This window comes from Drosophila virilis, chromosome 2 (genome assembly GCF_030788295.1).
Source record: "Drosophila virilis strain 15010-1051.87 chromosome 2, Dvir_AGI_RSII-ME, whole genome shotgun sequence".
Taxonomy (NCBI): Eukaryota; Metazoa; Arthropoda; class Insecta; order Diptera; family Drosophilidae; genus Drosophila; species Drosophila virilis.
In genome coordinates, this window is record NC_091544.1 from 5,944,507 (window position 1) to 5,966,451 (window position 21,945).

At 39.7% G+C, this 21,945-nt stretch overlaps 1 protein-coding gene across 2 annotated transcripts; it reads right to left on the minus strand.

The window, feature by feature from the left end:
- Positions 1-194: 194 nt before the first annotated feature.
- On the minus strand, positions 195-21,515 carry Pak (serine/threonine-protein kinase PAK 3-like protein). 2 transcript variants are annotated; one of them, XM_015172269.3, is made up of 8 exons: positions 21,061-21,515; positions 7,267-7,485; positions 7,042-7,196; positions 5,643-5,808; positions 4,786-5,376; positions 2,865-3,604; positions 2,586-2,804; positions 195-2,524 (listed from the first exon to the last, which is right to left on the minus strand). In XM_015172269.3, the coding sequence occupies exons 2-8, from the start codon at positions 7,427-7,429 to the stop codon at positions 2,441-2,443; spliced, it is 2,118 nt and encodes a 705-aa protein (XP_015027755.1). In that variant the 5' UTR covers positions 7,430-7,485; positions 21,061-21,515; the 3' UTR covers positions 195-2,440. The 2 variants fall into 2 exon arrangements, with proteins under 2 accessions (XP_015027755.1, XP_070063867.1); XM_070207766.1 differs by lacking the exon at positions 21,061-21,515 and adding an exon at positions 8,048-8,071.
- Positions 21,516-21,945: the final 430 nt, after the last annotated feature.

Genomic DNA, 21,945 nt, shown 5'->3' on the forward strand with positions numbered 1-21,945 from the left:
TATTGTTAAACTCAGATTCGTTCTGCATTTTTGTATGAGTTTCCTAGGTACTAAAAAATAAATTAATTTCTATATTATATGTTTCATATTCGTTTTCAACGTCGGCGCCTTGAAATTTGGCGTTCACTTTTAAACACATAGTTCAAATTATTGTTGATACATATTTGTATTTAATGTAAATGTCTGTGTGCCTGTTAGGAACTAATAGCGAAAATAATGCGCTTCGTTTGTATTGTACAAAATATTTGCCACAATTATTTCATGTGTTTTTTTTGTTGGTGTTATTGAGCTGTTAACAATGAGTTTAACGGATTACTCGCTCGTTTGGGAATTTGTAAAACTAATCCCATCACATCTAATAAGTTATTATTTATAGGTTCACTTTCAGTTAATGTTTTTGCAATTTTGACATGCGAATATTGTGTAGATGGATTTAATAGGTACTCCAAAATTATTTACTCACGACATTTAAAGTGTGAAATTAAAGAAAAAACTTTATTCGCTTTGGAAATTATTTCGCTTAAATACGCTGTACTGTATCATAAATAATATTCATAATATTAACTATTTTACACTACATCTCATTTGAGTAAATAAAGGACTTTAATGTTTGGTCTTACTAAAAACAAAAAGAATATTTAATCGTCTTTACGAACTATGTTTGCATAATAAACAATCTTCTATCCTGCAACTGTTTATTGACAGTTGAAACTTAAAAGATGCTCCTAGAAATGAAAATCAACAGTATAACTGAAAGAACAAGTATAGCTAGGAACGTCGGGAACTACTTAAGTTCGGGTTATTGCATTGAAACGAAGTGACAATATTTTTGCATAAACCTATTGCCGATCATGATGTGAACTGAAATTAATATGAATAATATTCTTGATTCTCTATGCCTCAACTTAGATGAGGTTGAACCACCGAGCTTTTGTTTTTTATTTATGTTGGCCGTCCTACGCTACGTGCTATGCTAATCTATATCAGTTAGTTTCTATTAATATTATTATTAATTGTTGTTGTTGCTCTTATTGAATGCATTTCAATTTTGTTTTCCCTTTTTTTTTTGTTTATAGGTTAGGCACAAAGTAACTGCTTTTGTCATTGTTACACGCTATTTAATTGCTAGTTATATTTAGTTGCTATTGCCAACTTATTAAACAGTTTAGAATGTTTCTCTTTATTTTGTTTCGTTTTCTATTAGCTATGTCTATATATCAATAAATTGCTATACCTTGTTATCATCATAAACTACGTTGCATTGTTGTTATGAATTTGAAAAATATAGGCTCTTCTAATATCATGGTAAACTCTTTTACAATTACATGTTATCTTTGATTTACAACTACGTATGTATACAGACATGGTACAAAAAGGGAGGCGGTGTTTGCTGTGTGTTTGTGTGTGAGTGTGTGTGTGTGTGTGTGTGTGAGCGATGGGCAAAGCTTGATTAGGTATTTGGTAACAACATGTTTGGACAGATCCTTTGTGAATGTTAAAAACAAATACAAAAATATCTCAGATGAGTTTGTTGGAAATTAACTTCAGGGAGCAGCTATGCGGAAAACAATAATAAAATATACTTGAATATAATAAACACTTACAAGCGCATATATAAAAAAATATATTTACGTTTTTTATTAAATAAAGCAGTTTAAGAAACTAATTGAAATTCTCACTGAATGTAACAAAAGTTTGCAAACGAAACAGTTAAATAATACTCTTAAGTGATTAAAGTTAGTGTTATAGCGTTTTGCGCAAGAATTTCGAAAGTTTTTTTCGTTTCTAATCAGTTGCTTCTTATAGACAAAGTTGAAAAACTAAAATAAAATTTATGTATTTAATTTTTCTTTATACAATTGTTATAACATAGTATTATTATATTATGATCTTCATATGATATTTAAATGCAAATGCCAATTTTAATTTGTAGGTTTAATTAAAGGTGTTTAATGAATTTGTATCGATTATCAAAGACAAATTCAAAGGCATTTAAAATGCCCGATAATTTGGTATAACAAATCAGCAGCAAAAATTAAAATTGAAAAAATGTTTGCTGACGTTTTCAAGGCTTGGAAACACATTGAATTTAAAAAAAAAAAAAATGTTCATAAATAGACTGGAAACCAAATTGTTGCCGTGTGAATTGAACTACGCTTGGCTACGTGTGTGTTGCAGTTGATCCTTGATTTCGGTTTTGTTACGAGTAGTTAATAATGTATATAATAAGTATATATGTGTATGTATATAAATACGTTAATATAAATAATCATAAACACTAATAATTTATCATCTGTTCATTTATACGCATAAATTGTTGCTATTGTTGTTGTTGTTGTTGCTGTGGTTGTTGTTGTTGCTGTTCTCGCTGCTGCTGTTGCTTTTTGTAATAGTGATTCATTAGTAATGGTTAAATAAGCTGCTGTTTTTTGGTTGTCAATCAGTTGCCCTTGGTTGCCTCCTTGGCGGCCATAATCAAAGGCGTCAGACTGGCCAATGGACGCGCCAATTTCAGGAAGGGATGCTGCAAATTGAAATACAATGTAAATTAAAAAGCTTTAAAAATCTAGCATTGCTTCACACACCTTTAGCAGGTCCATGGCGCTGGCGCGCCGCTCCACTTCCACTTCCAGACACTGATCTAGAAAATCTTGAAATGCGCCCGTTAGTTTGTCTTTTTCCTTAATCTCCGGCTTGCCATTTGTGGCAATGAGGTACAAGGCTTTTAGCGGATTTTCGTTCAAATAAGGCGGCTCCCCCTCAACCATTTCAATAGCCATAATGCCCAGCGACCACAAATCGACCTGTAAGCATTAACATTTTATAATATATATATGTTTAAGCAGCCAAATTGTAATACGCACCTTGGGTCCATACTGCTTGCGTGTGACTACCTCGGGAGCCATCCAATAGGGTGTGCCAACCATGGTTGTGCGTTTGGATTGTTCCGGCGAAATTTGCGCACAGAATCCAAAATCAGTCAGCTTGACGGAGCCATCCAGGCCAAGCAATATGTTATCACTTTTAATATCGCGATGAATTACCTGATTGGCGTGCAGAAACTCGAGCGCCTGCAGCACCTCACGACAAACGGCTGCAATTTGTCCCTCATCCATGCAGGTCTCGGTAACAACATCGGTGAGAGAGCCACCAGGCAGATATTCCATAACTACCCATAGCTCCTCCGATACCAAATAGCTGTCCAAATAGTTAACCACATTAGGATGCTTGTTCTCTCGCATAACCAGTATCTCATTGATGATGAGCTCCTTTTTGGGCTGCTGCGACAAGTTCATCTGTTTGATGGCAACCTCCATACCCGTTGAGGACTCAATGGCCGTGTAAACGGTGCCTGAAGCACCTTGGCCAATTTTCTCCATCTTGGTGTACTTGCGATTGGGATCGCCGACAGAGACAATGGTGCGCAGCTTCTCCAGTATTTCCTCATCAGACATTTTCTTCTTCTTGGCATTGGCGGCACGTGTTGTCGTAGTTGTTGTGGCACCCGCTGCCTGCTGTGGCACCGCAATTTGTGTACCCGCTGCTGGCGTAGCTGCCAACGCTGAGGCGTTGAGATTGTTGGCCGCCGGATCGTGGTACAGATCTTTAGCAGGTGTGGCAGGTGTTACCATCGTAATAGTAGGCGTGGTCGTGGGAACAACGGCAGAGTTGCGTATGGAAGACGTTGGTGTTGTACAGTGTATCGTGGGCAAGATGTGAGCGCAAAGCGGCGGCGTCGCATCATCATGAAACGAGGGGAACGATGAAAAGGAGGAAGCAGAAGAGTCGTGATTAGTCGTTGTTGCTGTTGCTGTTGCATCTGCTGCTGCAGCATTACACTCAAGAAGCTGCTGCTGCTGCTGCTGCTCCTCTCTGTTAGGAGCTGCAGTTATGGTAGTTGAGGTACCGCTAGTGGGAGGACAATTAGTAGCATTTGCCAAAGCAGACAAAATACGAGCAGTAGCAGCTGTTGTTGTTGCCTCAATGCCTTCTGTTTCTGTTGTTGTTGCTGCTGTTGCTGTGGTTGTTGTTGCTGTTGCTGCTGTTGCTGCTGTTGCCGCTGTGGAGCTGTCTGCTTCTGTCGCAGTTGCATTTGCAGTTGTTGCTGATGTTGCTGTTGTTTGGTTGTTAAGCAGCAATTCAAAGCAATTTCAAAACAGAACAAAACAGAACACAGAAGAGGCGATACAAATGACAATAACATTAGCAATATGCATCAATTCATCAATGCATCAATTACTTCAACTAAAACAAGAGAACTGAAACCATCTTCGAACTAAACCGAAGTCGCCATTTACCCTTGCAGCAATATGGAAGATCGATTTTCTGACAATTATTGATATAAAATTAAAAATTATTTATTCTTTTATCAATACTATTTTAAGTACAACCCAAATTTGAAGCCTAAATTGATATTTATGAGTTTAAAAATGATAAAAGAAAACTGCGCTTGGGTTCATATTAACTGTCCAGTATTCCATAAATAAATGTAATTTAACAAATAAAATGAATTTTTTATCAACAAGTATTTCTTAAATTTGATTAAAAATTCCCATAATATATTTAACTATGATCTTATACGTTTCTTGACCTAAGGTCACCTAATTATTTATTGACATTGAATATTAAGCCAGAGCGGATGGGTTAAATTTAGCATCAACTTTGTAGCATATCTTGGGAAAGCGATTAAAGTCAGGTATTTCCTGAGACTGCAAGGGCTTGGAAAATATTGTATTTGACAAATAGCTAAGGATATGGCTTGCCAAATCGCTGTAAATAACTCACTTGCATTGTTCTTGTTCTTGTCCAGCGTCGTTGTGGCATTGTTAAGCAGTAGAGGAGACGCCGCCGCCGTTGTCGTTTTGTGGTTTTGTAGTGGCGTTGTGGGCGTTGTGGCCGGTGCCGCTGGCATTGGTGTTGGCTGCAGTTCCTCGATGGGTCGCGTGTAGATAGACTTCGTGCGCTCAGGCCGGGATGCAACTGGCGGCGGCGGCGGCTGCTGCGGCAGCATGCCAACATCTGCATACATATCATTCTCATTGGCAGATGAATGTTGCGATGTCGATGTGGAGGCTGTGTGGCCAACAAAATTGTACGAATGCGATTGACTCAGGCCAATGTGATGCTGATGCTGGTGTTGCTGCTGCTGTTGCTGTTGATTCTGCAGCTGTTGCTGCTGTAATAATTGCTGCTGCTGCTGTTGGTAGTGATTGCCCAGCAGTTGACCTGCAGCGGACACATTGTTCGCATTGGGACCCAATGTCATGCTGCCCAGCTGCACGCCAATCAAGTTGCCACCACTGTTTGAGGCATGCAGCTCTGAGTCTGTCGGCGTGCTGCTGGGACTACTGCTGCTCACGCGGCTCAGCGAAGATCCTGAAATCAGTAAATACAATTATTTCAATTGTTTGTTTATTTATAGGCAAATTAAAGGGCACTTTACATATGCTAAAGAATGAGTTCCGGATTCAAGCTCGAGTTGGTTTAAAACCCCATTCAATAACTATTTCAGGTTTTCCGAAGATTTAACACCTTCGAACCCTTATTATTTTTATACGAAAAAGATTCTTCCGATCGATTCATCATACAATAGGGTTTTGTGGTCTGACAGAAAGATATTGAAAGATGACGTCTGCACTTACCCGAATGCGTCGTTATGGCATTTGTCATGTACTTGGAACTTGGCCTCTGTTTGGTTGTATTGTCGAACCACTTGAGCACATCGAGCACGGCTTGCGGATTCTTTTTCTGCTCCTGCTTGCTGATGTTGGAGTTCATCAAGAGACGCGCCCAAGCCTCTGGCATACCCTGTAATGTGCAGAAACTTCGATTAGCTTGTTAGATCAGTAAAAGCAATAAAAAGGGGCCCAGCTAAGGTGGGCCCCATACACAGAGAGAGAGAGAGAGAGAGACAAAGAGCAGCAAGGGAAAGCATGGATTGGGTTTTTGCTTGTCCAATGATATCTGGGAAAAATTAGGGAGCCTGCGACTAAAAGCAGTTGAACTACGAATATTAAGCTAAGCCATCGGCAACAGTTTAGTGTGGTGTTTGGGTTTGGTGTAGTGTAGAGAAGAGAACACGTTTAATTTGCAAAATCGTAACGAAATGTGAACTATGGAAGATCCGATCTCAAAACAAAGAATATGGGGAGACAGACAATTAACAACAGATGATTGGAATTTCGCTTAGAAAACTAATGAAGGCAAGTTCTGTTGCTTAGGACTTGGTGTTTACTTACTTTCATTGGCAGCTTGAAATAATAACGAATAATACAAAATTGGTATAGAAAATATCGCGAGAGAGAAACATAATGTATAATTTAACATTTTATTAGGGGTTATTAACAAAAACAATGCACAAAATTCTCTGCTAATGAATGATCGGAGTGATTATGCTTAAAAAAGGCTTACAAATTTGGAGCTTAAAAGCTCAAGAGATTTATAAATGAAAGTTTAAATAGAACATCACGAGCACGTGTAAGCAATTGCACACATATTTATAAGCTTAATTTTTTTTTAGCTCTAACATGAGAAGCTTTATACTTAAGCTTTGAGCTTTAATTCAAAAACTTAAAGCGCCACTTAAAGCAGACAATTTTTTAAAAATAAACGAAATGGAACTCTATGCATTAAAAACTCGTTTGCATTGAAACGGTAAAAAACGTTAAAACTTAAATTAAAATTTTCGCTGGAGGAAATCTTTAAAATGTACTAAGCCCAAAATCAGATGTCAATTTAAAATTAAAAAAACATCCAAAATCGAAAGAAACGGCATATGGCTTGGATAAATACAAACGTTATTCCGATAATCGAAGTGTTCAGATTTATATGATTTGTGTTATTTTTATTTGTTTTAGCGTCTCAAGCTTATCATATGGAACTGGCAAAACACAAAAAAGATTGGCAATCGAAACTTTAATATTGCTTTTTTTTCGGCCATAAGACAAATTGATTGCGAGGCCAAGAAGCAAGCGAATAAGAAAGTATATTTATGATAATACTTTATACGGTATATAACCGAGAAATTCTACACGAACTTACCGTAAACTCGCCGGTGACTGCATCAAAGCCCACATGGACAGTGTGCTCAAAGTTAGTGGGATACGATATATTTGGTTTGGAATCCATGTGCGAGGGTTTTGAGCCTTTGATCTTGTTCTTGAGCGTCTTCTTCTTGCGATCCGCATCGTCGGGCTCTTTGAGTGGAACAATAAAATAAAAACTTGTTGAACGTACCAATGGCGACCACATACTGAACACGCTTACCTTTGGGCAATGGGCGCATATCAACTGGCGGCGCATCCCCGACGCCGCCAGCTCCGCCCGTTCCTACCGTGCCGGGGATGGGAACACGTTCGATGCCAACGCCGCCACGATTACTGGTGAGACGCACTGGCGGCGCCGGTGGTTTATCCTCTTCGCTGGACATCTGTTCTGTTCGTGCTGCTGTCTAACAAACGGCCGTTCGGATTTATAGCAAAACAGCTGTAATTAAGTACAAAATTAATAATCGTAATTTTGATGTTAACAAATGCTCAATTGCAATTGCAATTGTTTAAAACAACAAATAATTTCATATATTGGTGCATGCGTCAGAGCAAGGGCAGGGACAAGGCCTTTTATCTACAACAATTCTTATCTAACTTGGATTTCTACTGTTGCTTCAGTTCTTTCGTTTTAATCGTGTGCTTATATATTTTCTTTTGCGGGCACGTCATACAACTATGGCATTGTCATAATATAATCAGCACAGTTCTTGGTATATACACATTATATATATACATATATATTAAATATCATTTATATATATGTATTTGTGATCGAACATTTATAACGTATGTACATATATGCATAGGCCGCGACTTGTTTCACTGATTTCTGCTTATTTCCACTTAATGTTTGTCTATTTTTTGTGATTATCTGCAAAATCATTTTAAAAATTGTATGCTCTCAATTTAAACAGTTTTTTTTTTGGCACACAAAAAATGATTTTTGTTTTTAAAATGGTTAAAGCACCCACACAATATACTTATAGATATGTATATACATATATATTTGCTGCAACAACAACAATTTATATCAATATGGGCCGACAGACGAACTGACTCTGCCAGTTGCGCGGCTCGGACTCGCTTTGAGTGTCACTGCCACTGCCCGGCAGCAGCAGCAGCAGCAGCAGCAGCAGCGGGAGAGAACTACAACACTGAAATTAAAGAGAGCGAGAGAGCGCCAACGATCGTGGGCAGCATGAGCGAAATTAACGACACAAACTTGCAGTCACGATGTGCGATAACAAGAGCCGCAGCTGTAATCGATTGTCATGTTAATAGAAACAACAACAACACGACTGACGCTTTTGATTCTGAATTTTAAATATATAAAAGGGACGAATAATGCGTGGGCAGCGGAGCAGCAACTAAACATATGTCACAAAGCAAGCTTTGCTCTCTCGCTCTCTCTTTTATTTCTCCTCTATTTCCATGTCTGTGCGTTTGCCGGCGGCGTTGACTGCGCTGCTTTTATGATTCATTTATCAACGTCAAGCGTCAAAAGTCAATGCAGCGCAACGCGACGGCGTCAACGCCGGCAGCAGCAAATACTACAATAACAACCATATACTATGTGGCGCTGGGTGTGAAAATTATAAGCAAACAATTATTTTTTGTCTGTGCACTCGTATGCTTGTTGGCCGTCTGCCCAACATCAAGAGCGCAATGATGACGAACATCGACGATAGGTAAAAATTGGTTTATGTTTTTCCCCCACGTGTCGGCAACTCCAAACAACTCACGACGAGTGCGGCGCCAAGAACTGGGTTAACTTTAATGTGTTGTTCTTGTATTTCAGATTTGAATATCGAAACTTTTTCGAAGATTTCTTTTTAATATCTCGGGTAATAGCTCCGCGCGGAGATATGACGTTCCAAAACGACATAGCTCCGCGGAGATATGACGTTCCAAAACGACATAGCTCCGCGGAGATATGACGTTCCAAAACGACATAACTCCGCGGAGATATGACGTTCCAAAACGACATAACTCCGCGGAGATATGACGTTCCAAAACGACATAACTCCGCGGAGATATGACGTTCCAAAACGACATAACTCCGCGGAGATACGACGTTCCAAAACGACATAACTCCGATGAGATATGACCTTCCAAATCATCACGTGTTTTTTCCAAAATCAGGTCAGTGCGAAAATCGAAACTTTTTCGATGATTTTTTTTTAAGATCTCGGGTAATAGCTCCGCGCGGAGATATGATGTTCCAAAACGACATAACTCCGCGGAGATATGACGTTCCAAAACGACATAACTCCGCGGAGATACGACGTTCCAAAACGACATAACTCCGCGGAGATATGACGTTCCAAAACGACATAGCTCCGCGGAGATATGACGTTCCAAAACGACATAGCTCCGCGGAGATATGACGTTCCAAAACGACATAGCTCCGCGGAGATATGACGTTCCAAAACGACATAACTCCGCGGAGATATGACGTTCCAAAAGGACATAGCTTCGCGGAGATATGATGTTCCAAAACGACATAACTCCGCGGAGATATGACGTTCCAAAACGACATAACTCCGCGGAGATATGATGTTCCAAGACGACATAACTCCGCGGAGATATGACGTTCCAAAACGACATAGCTCCGCGGAGATATGACCTTCCAAATCATCACGTTTTTTTTTCAAAATCGAGGTCGGTGCGAATATTGAAACTTTTTCGATGATTTTTTTTTAAGATCTCGGGTAATAGCTCCGCGCGGAGATATGACGTTCCAAAACGACATAGCTCCGCGGAGATATGACGTTCTAAAACGACATAACTCCGCGGAGATATGACGTTCCAAAACGACATAACTCCAAGGAGATATGATGCTCCAAAACGACATAGCTCCGCGGAGATATGACGTTCCAAAAGGACATGGCTCCGCGGAGATATAACATTCAAAAACGACATAGCTCCGCGGAGATATGACGTTCCAAAACGACATAACTCCGCGGAGATATGACGTTCCAAAACGACATAGCTCCGCGGAGATATGACCTTCCACATTATGACTTTTTTTTTTCAAAATCGAGGTCGGTGCGAATATCGAAACTTTTTCGATGATTTTTTTTTAAGATCTCGGGTAATAGCTCCGCGCGGAGATATGACGTTCAAAAACGACATAGCTCCGCGGAGATATGACGTACCAAAACGACATAATTCCGCGGAGATATGACGTTCGAAAACGACATAACTCCGCGGAGATATGATCAATTGGAATTCAAACAAATTATTCATCGAGTTCTATCGATTGGCATCAAAAAAAGGAAATCCAAAAGTTTGATCCAAATCGACAAAATGGCAAGGGGTTACATCACGTTTTTTTTTTCAAAATCGAGGTCGGTGCGAAAATCGCACGGAAATATTGCAAAAAACCATCAAAAAGGTTGAATTTACGATCGAATCGGTTTTTTGTTAACAACATTGTTCAACCCATCGATGATTAATTTGTTTGAATGCCAATTGATGGTAGGGATCCGTACGCATTCAAAAAGGTATAACATTTTAAAATCAGACATTATTTACCCGAGATATTAAAAAAAAATCATCGAAAATATTTCGATTTTCGCACCGACCTCGATTTTGAAAAAAATCGTGATGAAGGTCATATCTCAGCGGGGAGTTATGTCGTTTTGGAACGTCATATCTCCAGGAAAAAGTTTCGATTTTCGCACCGACCTCTATTTTGAATAAAAGCGTGATGTAACCCCTTGCCATTTTGTCGATTTGGGTACAAATTTTGGATTTCCTTTTTTTGATGCCAATCGTTAGAACTGATCCTTACGAATCAAAAATGGTATAAAATTCCAAAATCGGACATTATTTGACAGAAATATTGCAAAAAACCATCAAAAAGGTTGAATTTACGAACGAATCGGTTTTTTGTCAACAACATTGTTCAACCCATCGATGATTAATTTGTTTGAATGCCAATTGATGGTAGGGATCCGTACGCATTCAAATAGGTATAACATTTTAAAATCAGATATTATTTACCCGAGATATTAAAATAAATCATCGAAAAAGTTTCGATTTTCGCATCGACCTCGATTTTGAAAAAAATCGTGATGAAGGAAAAAGTTTCGATTTTCGCACCGACCTCTATTTTGAAAAAAAAAGCGTGATGTAACCCCTTGCCATTTTGTCGATTTGGGTACAAATTTTGGATTTCCTTTTTTTGATGCCAATCGTTAGAACTGATTCTTACGAGTCAAAAATGGTATAAAATTTCAAAATCGGACATTATTTGACGGAAATATTGCAAAAAACCATCAAAAAGGTTGAATTTACGAACGAATCGGTTTTTTGTCAACAACATTGTTTAACCCATCGATGATTAATTTGTTTGAATGCCAATTGATGGTAGGGATCAGTACGCATTCAAAAAGATATAACATTTTAAAATCAGACATTATTTACCCGAGATATTAAAAAATATCATCGAAAATGTTTTGAATTTCGCACCGACCTCGATTTTGAAAAAAATCGTGATGAAGGGGAGTTCTGTCGTTTTGGAACGTCATATCTCCAGGAAAAAGTTTCGATTTTCGCACCGACCTCTATTTTGAAAAAAAAAGCGTAATGTAACCCCTTGCCATTTTGTCGATTTGGGTACAAATTTTGGATTTCCTTTTTTTGATGCCAATCGTTAGAACTGATTCTTACGAGTCAAAAATGGTATAAAATTCCAAAATCGGACATTATTTGACGGAAATATTGCAAAAAACCATCAAAAAGGTTGAATTTACGAACGAATCGGTTTTTTGTCAACAACATTGTTCAACCCATCGATGATTAATTTGTTTGAATGCCAATTGATGGTAGGGATCCGTACGCATTCAAATAGGTATAACATTTTAAAATCAGATATTATTTACCCGAGATATTAAAATAAATCATCGAAAAAGTTTCGATTTTCGCACCGACCTCGATTTTGAAAAAAATCGTGATGAAGGTCATATCTCCGCGGGAAGTTCTGTCGTTTTGGAACGTCATATCTCCAGGAAAAAGTTTCGATTTTCGCACCGACCTCTATTTTGAAAATAAGCGATTTGTCGATTTGATGAAGGGGAGTTCTGTCGTTTTGGAACGTCATATCTCCAGGAAAAAGTTTCGATTTTCGCACCGACCTCTATTTTGAAAAAAAAAAGCGTAATGTAACCCCTTGCCATTTTGTCGATTTGGGTCAAAATTTTGGATTTCCTTTTTGTGATGCCAATCGTTAGAACTGATCCTTACGAATCAAAAATGGTATAAAATTCCAAAATCGGACATTATTTGACGGAAATATTGCAAAAAACCATCAAAAAGGTTGAATTTACGAACGAATCGGTTTTTTGTCAACAACATTGTTCAACCCATCGATGATTAATTTGTTTGAATGCCAATTGATGGTAGGGATCCGTACGCATTCAAATAGGTATAACATTTTAAAATCAGATATTATTTACCCGAGATATTAAAATAAATCATCGAAAAAGTTTCGATTTTCGCACCGACCTCGATTTTGAAAAAAATCGTGATGAAGGTCATATCTCCGCGGGAAGTTCTGTCGTTTTGGAACGTCATATCTCCAGGAAAAAGTTTCGATTTTTGCACCGACCTCTATTTTGAAAATAAGCGATTTGTCGATTTGGGTACAAATTTTGGATTTCCTTTTTTTGATGCCAATCGTTAGAACTGATTCTTACGAGTCAAAAATGGTATAAAATTCCAAAATCGGACATTATTTGACGGAAATATTGCAAAAAACCATCAAAAAGGTTGAATTTACGAACGAATCGGTTTTTTGTCAACAACATTGTTTAACCCATCGATGATTAATTTGTTTGAATGCCAATTGATGGTAGGGATCAGTACGCATTCAAAAAGATATAACATTTTAAAATCAGATATTATTTACCCGAGATATTAAAATAAAATCATCGAAAATGTTTCGATTTTCGCACCGACCTTGATTTTGAAAAAAAATCGTGATGAAGGTCATATCTCCGCGGGGAGCTCTGTCGTTTTGGAACGTCATATCTCCGCGCGGAGTTATGTCGTTTTGGAACGTCATATCTCCGCGCGGATTTATGTCTTTTTGGAACATCATATCTCCGCGGAGCTATGTCGTTTTGGAACGTCATATCTCCGCGGAGCTATGTCGTTTTTGAATGTCATATCTCCGCGGAGTTATGTCGTTTTGGAACGTCATATCTCCGCGGAGTTATGTCGTTTTGGAACATCATATCTCCGCGGAGTTATGTCGTTTTGGAACGTCATATCTCCGCGGAGTTATGTCGTTTTGGAACGTTATATCTCCGCGGAGTTATGTCGTTTTTGTACGTCATATCTCCGCGGAGCTATGTTGTTTTTGAACGTCATATCTCCGCGCGGAGCTATTACCCGAGATAAAATCGAGGTCGGTGCGAAAATCGAAACTTTTTCGATGATTTATTTTTAAGATCTCGGGTAATAGCTCCGCGCGGAGATATGATGTTCCAAAACGACATAACTCCGCGGAGATATGACGTTCCAAAACGACATAACTCCAAGGAGATATGACGTTCCAAAACGACATAACTCCGCGGAGATATGACGATCCAAAACGACATAGCTCCGCGGAGATATGACGTTCCAAAACGACATAACTCCGCGGAGATATGATGTTCCAAAACGACATAACTCCGCGGAGATATGACGTTCAAAAACGACATAACTCCGCGGAGATATGACCTTCCAAATCATCATGTTTTTTTTTTCAAAATCGAGGTCGGTGCGAATATCGAAACATTTTCGATGATTTTTTTTTAAGATCTCGGGTAATAGCTCCGCGCGGAGATATGATGCTCCAAAACGACATAGCACCGCGGAGATATGACGTTCCAAAACGACATAGCTCCGCGAAGATATGACGTTCCAAAACGACATAACTCCGCGGAGATATGACGTTCCAAAACATCACGTTTTTTTTTCAAAATCGAGGTCGGTGCGAATATCGAAACTTTTTCGATGATTTTTTTAAGATCTTGGGTAATAGCTCCGCGCGGAGATATGATGCTCCAAAACGACATAGCTCCGCGGAGATATGACGTTCCAAAACGACATAGCTCCGCGGAGATATGACATTCAAAAACGACATAACTCCGCGGAGATATGACGTTCCAAAACGACATAACTCCAAGGAGATATGACCTTCCAAATCATCACGTTTTTTTTCAAAATCGCGGTCGGTGCGAAAATCGAAACTTTTTCGATGATTTTTTTTTAAGATCTCGGGTAATAGCTCCGCGCGGAGATATGATGTTCCAAAACGACATAACTCTGCGGAGATATGACGTTCCAAAACGACATAGCTCCGCGGAGATATGACGTTCCAAAACGACATAGCTCCGCGGAGATATGACGTTCAAAAACGACATAGCTCCGCGGAGAAATGACGTTCTAAAACGACATAACTCCGCGGAGATATGACGTTCCAAAACGACATAACTCCAAGGAGATATGACCTTCCAAATCATCACGTTTTTTTTCAAAATCGAGGTCGGTGCAAAAATCGAAACTTTTTCGATGATTTTTTTTTTAAGATCTCGGGTAATAGCCCCGCGCGGAGATATGATGTTCCAAAACGACATAACTCCGCGGAGATATGACGTTCCAAAACGACATAACTCCAAGGAGATATGACGTTCCAAAACGACATAACTTCGCGGAGATATGACGTTCCAAAACGACATAGCTCCGCGGAGATTTGACGATCCAAAACGACATAGCTCCGCGGAGATATGACGTTCCAAAACGACATAGCTCCGCGGAGATATGATGTTCCAAAACGACATAACTCCGCGGAGATATGACGTTCAAAAACGACATAACTCCGCGGAGATATGACCTTCCAAATCATCAGGTTTTTTTTTTTAAAATCGAGGTCGGTGCGAATATCGAAACTTTTTCGATGATTTTTTTTTTAAGATCTCGGGTAATAGCTCCGCGCGGAGATATGATGCTCCAAAACGACATAGCTCCGCGGAGATATGACGTTCCAAAACGACATAGCTCCGCGGAGATATGACGTTCCAAAACGACATAACTCCGCGGAGATATGACGTTCCAAAACGACATAGCTCCGCGAAGATTTGACGATCCAAAACGACATAGCTCCGCGGAGATATGACGTTCCAAAACGACATAACTCCGCGGAGATATGATGTTCCAAAACGACATAACTCCGCGGAGATATGATGTTCCAAAACGACATAACTCCGCGGAGATATGACGTTCCAAAACGACATAACTCCAAGGAGATATGACGTTCCAAAACGACATAACTCCGCGGAGATATGACGATCCAAAACGACATAGCTCCGCGGAGATATGACGTTCCAAAACGACATAGCTCCGCGGAGATATGACGTTCCAAAACGACATAACTCCGCGGAGATATGACGTTCCAAAAGGACATAGCTTCGCGGAGATATGATGTTCCAAAACGACATAACTCCGCGGAGATATGACCTTCCAAATCATCATGTTTTTTTTTTTCAAAATCGAGGTCGGTGCAAATATCAAAACATTTTCGATGATTTTTTTTTAAGATCTCGGGTAATAGCTCCGCGCGGAGATATGATGCTCCAAAACGACATAGCTCCGCGGAGATATGACGTTCCAAAACGACATAGCTCCGCGAAGATATGACGTTCCAAAACGACATAACTCCGCGGAGATATGACGTTCCAAAACATCACGTTTTTTTTTCAAAATCGAGGTCGGTGCGAATATCGAAACTTTTTCGATGATTTTTTTAAGATCTTGGGTAATAGCTCCGCGCGGAGATATGATGCTCCAAAACGACATAGCTCCGCGGAGATATGACGTTCCAAAACGACATAGCTCCGCGGAGATATGACATTCAAAAACGACATAACTCCGCGGAGATATGACGTTCCAAAACGACATAACTCCAAGGAGATATGACCTTCCAAATCATCACGTTTTTTTTCAAAATCGCGGTCGGTGCGAAAATCGAAACTTTTTCGATGATTTTTTTTTAAGATCTCGGGTAATAGCTCCGCGCGGAGATATGATGTTCCAAAACGACATAACTCTGCGGAGATATGACGTTCCAAAACGACATAGCTCCGCGGAGATATGACGTTCCAAAACGACATAGCTCCGCGGAGATATGACGTTCAAAAACGACATAGCTCCGCGGAGAAATGACGTTCTAAAACGACATAACTCCGCGGAGATATGACGTTCCAAAACGACATAACTCCAAGGAGATATGACCTTCCAAATCATCACGTTTTTTTTCAAAATCGAGGTCGGTGCAAAAATCGAAACTTTTTCGATGATTTTTTTTTTTAAGATCTCGGGTAATAGCCCCGCGCGGAGATATGATGTTCCAAAACGACATAACTCCGCGGAGATATGACGTTCCAAAACGACATAACTCCAAGGAGATATGACGTTCCAAAACGACATAACTTCGCGGAGATATGACGTTCCAAAACGACATAGCTCCGCGGAGATTTGACGATCCAAAACGACATAGCTCCGCGGAGATATGACGTTCCAAAACGACATAGCTCCGCGGAGATATGATGTTCCAAAACGACATAACTCCGCGGAGATATGACGTTCAAAAACGACATAACTCCGCGGAGATATGACCTTCCAAATCATCAGGTTTTTTTTTTTAAAATCGAGGTCGGTGCGAATATCGAAACTTTTTCGATGATTTTTTTTTTAAGATCTCGGGTAATAGCTCCGCGCGGAGATATGATGCTCCAAAACGACATAGCTCCGCGGAGATATGACGTTCCAAAACGACATAGCTCCGCGGAGATATGACGTTCCAAAACGACATAACTCCGCGGAGATATGACGTTCCAAAACGACATAGCTCCGCGAAGATTTGACGATCCAAAACGACATAGCTCCGCGGAGATATGACGTTCCAAAACGACATAACTCCGCGGAGATATGATGTTCCAAAACGACATAACTCCGCGGAGATATGATGTTCCAAAACGACATAACTCCGCGGAGATATGACGTTCCAAAACGACATAACTCCAAGGAGATATGACGTTCCAAAACGACATAACTCCGCGGAGATATGACGATCCAAAACGACATAGCTCCGCGGAGATATGACGTTCCAAAACGACATAGCTCCGCGGAGATATGACGTTCCAAAACGACATAACTCCGCGGAGATATGACGTTCCAAAAGGACATAGCTTCGCGGAGATATGATGTTCCAAAACGACATAACTCCGCGGAGATATGACCTTCCAAATCATCATGTTTTTTTTTTTTCAAAATCGAGGTCGGTGCAAATATCAAAACATTTTCGATGATTTTTTTTTAAGATCTCGGGTAATAGCTCCGCGCGGAGATATGATGCTCCAAAACGACATAGCTCCGCGGAGATATGACGTTCCAAAACGACATAGCTCCGCGAAGATATGACGTTCCAAAACGACATAACTCCGCGGAGATATGACGTTCCAAAACGACATAACTCCAAGGAGATATGACGTTCCAAAACGACATAACTCCGCGGAGATATGACGATCCAAAACGACATAGCTCCGCGGAGATATGACGTTCCAAAACGACATAACTCCGCGGAGATATGATGTTCCAAAACGACATAACTCCGCGGAGACATGACGTTCAAAAAAGACATAACTCCGCGGAGATATGACCTTCCAAATCATCATGTTTTTTTTTTTCAAAATCGAGGTCGGTGCGAATATCAAAACATTTTCGATGATTTTTTTTTAAGATCTCGGGTAATAGCTCCGCGCGGAGATATGATGCTCCAAAACGACATAGCTCCGCGGAGATATGACGTTCCAAAACGACATAGCTCCGCGAAGATATGACGTTCCAAAACGACATAACTCCGCGGAGATATGACGTTCCAAAACGACATAGCTCCGCGGAGATATGACATTCAAAAACGACATAGCTCCGCGGAGATATGACGTTCCTAAACGACATAACTCCAAGGAGATATGACCTTCCAAATCATCACGTTTTTTTTCAAAATCGCGGTCGGTGCGAAAATCGAAACTTTTTCGATGATTTTTTTTTAAGATTTCGGGTAATAGCTCCGCGCGGAGATATGATGTTCCAAAACGACATAACTCCGCGGAGATATGACGTTCCAAAACGACATAGCCCCGCGGAGATTTGACGATCCAAAACGACATAGCTCCGCGGAGATATGACGTTCAAAAACGACATAGCTCCGCGGAGAAATGACGTTCTAAAACGACATAACTCCGCGGAGATATGACGTTCCAAGACGACATAACTCCAAGGAGATATGACCTTCCAAATCATCACGTTTTTTTTCAAAATCGAAGTCGGTGCAAAAATCGAAACTTTTTCGATGATTTTTTTTTTAAGATCTCGGGTAATAGCTCCGCGCGGAGATATGATGTTCCAAAACGACATAACTCCGCGGAGATATGACGTTCCAAAACGACATAGCTCCGCGGAGATATGACATTCAAAAACGACATAGCTCCGCGGAGATATGACGTTCCAAAACGACATAGCTCCGCGGAGATTTGACGATCCAAAACGACATAGCTCCGCGGAGATATGACGTTCCAAAACGACATAACTCCGCGGAGATATGATGTTCCAAAACGACATAACTCCGCGGAGATATGACGTTCCAAAACGACATAACTCCGCGGAGATATGACGTTCCAAAACGACATAACTTCGCGGAGATATGACGTTCCAAAACGACATAGCTCCGCGGAGATTTGACACGACATAGCTCCGCGGAGATATGACGTTCCAAAACGACATAACTCCGCGGAGATATGATGTTCCAAAGCGACATAACTCCGCGGAGATATGACGTTCAAAAACGACATAACTCCGCGGAGATATGACCTTCCAAATCATCATGTTTTTTTTTTTTCAAAATCGAGGTCGGTGCGAATATCGAAACTTTTTCGATGATTTTTTTTTAAGATCTTGGGTAATAGCTCCGCGCGGAGATATGATGCTCCAAAACGACATAGCTCCGCGGAGATATGACGTTCCAAAACGAAATAGCTCCGCGGAGATATGACATTCAAAAACGACATAGCTCCGCGGAGATATGACGTTCCAAACGACATAACTCCGCGGGGATATGACCTTCCTGTTTTCATTTGGGAAAGAGTATGTGAGTGTGCCTTGTCAGTTCCTGTAAACAAAGATAGTTTTTTGGAGCCATTAAATAATTAACTGAATTTTGGTCAATCGAATTGTTTTTGTAAATAATAATAAGACATGCAAATACGCATTCAATTAATGTATTTTTTTAGCACTGCATTTTTGCCCCTGTCAATAAGTTGCGAAGAGTATCTAGCAGTCGTGACTGCGAATGCAGCGTTTTTTTTTATTTTGTAACTTTTCTTGAAGTTCAAGTGAAATCAATACAATATCTATATGTAAATAAGCATATGAATAGATATATATTGTATATATAAGTGCAGCTGAGTGTGTCTGGCTATGAGTTTTTACTGCAACGCAGCTAATGCAAATTATTCCCTAATGAGCAGCAGCGCCACAGGAAACCCGACAACACTTGCGGCATTCAGATTAGTGTGTAGAATGGCAGACGCCCAGTTGCACGCTTCACGCGGCCCATTCCTCTGCTCTTGATCAAGTGGGCCAAACAGACACACATACCTTGCTGCATGTTGCAATAAAAAACAACAACAACGGCAACGGCAACAGCAACTGCAAGTGCATTGAGTGCGCTGCCTCCAAGCGCTGAGCGAAGACACAAGCATACTCACACATGCACACTGATGCAGACACACATACACAGGCACAGACACGTATGACAACGTGAAGTGTTGCATTGTGGAACCAGTAAACTATTCTGTCAGATAAATTGACATTAGATAAAATCACCGTTTTTAGCGTTGCTTTTAAATTAAAATTAAAATTGATCAGTAATTTTGTTTAAGATTTAAAGTTTCAATTTAATCGAAATTCATACTCAAATTATTTACTGAAACTTTACTTTAAAGCTTTTAGGAAACGGTCTCCCAACAAGCAAGTGGAATCGATAACAACAAAAACAGTTACCTCATTTTTAGTAAATTTTAAATTTTATATAAGGCTAAATTTAAGACAGAATAAATAATAGTTTGTGAGCTTTTGATAACGATTCGGTCACACTGTGCCTTGTTGTCTATTTTGGTGTCTTCGCTACCCGCCGGAAATGTGTTTTCTACTAGTTCTCTTTATTCCCTCCCATTCAGTTGCAAGTTGGCGCATTGCCTTCCGTTTTGCGTTTTACCTGTCCGCGCTAAACAAATATATTTATGGGCATATGCCGTTAACGTAGAGTCCGCTAACCGTTAAATGCCAAATTGACTGCAAAGTGTGGCCAGTCTAGCATAATAATTATAACATACGAATGCATATGCATATATGTATGTATGTATATACATATGAATGTTTGGATGTATTCATGTAAATGTCGCTTTATTGCTGCGCTTTGGCACGTTTTGCTTGTTCTCGTTGTTATTTTAGTTGTTAGCATTGCTGGCGCTTCACGCTGCACGTGCATATGGGGTGGGGGTTGCTGATGTGATGGTGGAGATGGTGATGGTGCTAGTGGCACCCTGTATGCACGCTTGTTGACATTTTTTACATATACATTTTTTAGGGGCGCTTACACTGTGTAAACGATTTATTTTTACACCAAAATTGAAATGCAGCAGTAGCCGCAAAGCGTTAATCGCATATTATCCCAAACAAAATGAAAAACACTTGGTCTCTTTCCCAACGCACACACACACAAACACTCACACAAGCATAAGCAAATGTAATGTTGGAAAAATCAATCCACATGTGTGCGTGTGTGTGCGCCCGCTTAGGTGTCACCAAACAGCTGCATGTTGTGCGCTGCTGGTTACCAATTGGAATTTGATGCAGTATGCAGTTTTTATGAATGAAACTTAAAACAACAACATAAACTCACAGGTATGTATGTTGCAACACCCTGTATGCCGACGTCGCGACGTCGCTTTTCAAACGTGCTCAGATTTGGGAGCCTGTATTTGTAGATGTAGGCAGCCGCCTCCTTTTTTTTTTGTAATTATCAAGCTCACTTTAACACTTCACTACACATTAGCTGGGCTTTTTGTAACTGCTTACGCAGCGTCTTCTTTTCGCGTTTTCACTTAAAGTTGTAGTTTCTCGATTTAAATGGCCGACAGTAAAGAAAACTGCAGTGGCAGCAGGCAGCAGGCGATGCAAAGCCAAATCAAGCAATTGTTTTCGCAACTAATTCGATAGCTGGCCTTTAAAATACCTTGAATACGCGCGATTTGACCGCTTATGTGCAATGCGAAAGCTTACATTTTATTTTAAAAACGTTTCTTGTAATAAATACAAAAAACATGACACATGTAAATAGTGTGACCGCATGCGGTTGGCGATAAAATACTTAACAAAAAGAATTAATTACAAACGCGGCCAACATTTAACATTTTGATGAAATGTTATTAACAGAGAACAATCATTTTTGACATGCAAATCTGTCTGTTTTTTTTTATAGCTGTTAAAATAGCAAATTCGGCTCAAAATTGGGTAACTGTATATAAGTCAAAGTAATATTTAATAGCCAACCAGTTAAATTAAAAATATGAATAACATAACGAACCATTCACAAGGAATGTAACATTAACATAATTATCGATTAGACAAACATCGATATACATCTAACGAATCTGTTTAATTTATTTTAAGAATCACAATCTGGTTGTTTCAACAATTCACAACATTTTCAAAATGCAGTATGGGACAAATTGTAAATACGATATCATGATTCACTTATAATTCACTTCAACATGTTAATTTCTAC

Bases quoted from the DNA above. Each gene is read 5' to 3' on its own strand.
- Pak (XM_015172269.3), bottom strand. From the start codon at position 7,429: ATGTCCAGCGAAGAGGATAAACCACCGGCGCCGCCAGTGCGTCTCACC. The intron at 5,809-7,041 runs GTAAGTTCGTGT...TGCACATTACAG, and splicing joins CAGTCACCGGCGAGTTTACG to GGTATGCCAGAGGCTTGGGC. The intron at 3,605-4,785 runs GTGAGTTATTTA...CACCTGCTAAAG, and splicing joins CAAGAACAAGAACAATGCAA to ATCTGTACCACGATCCGGCG.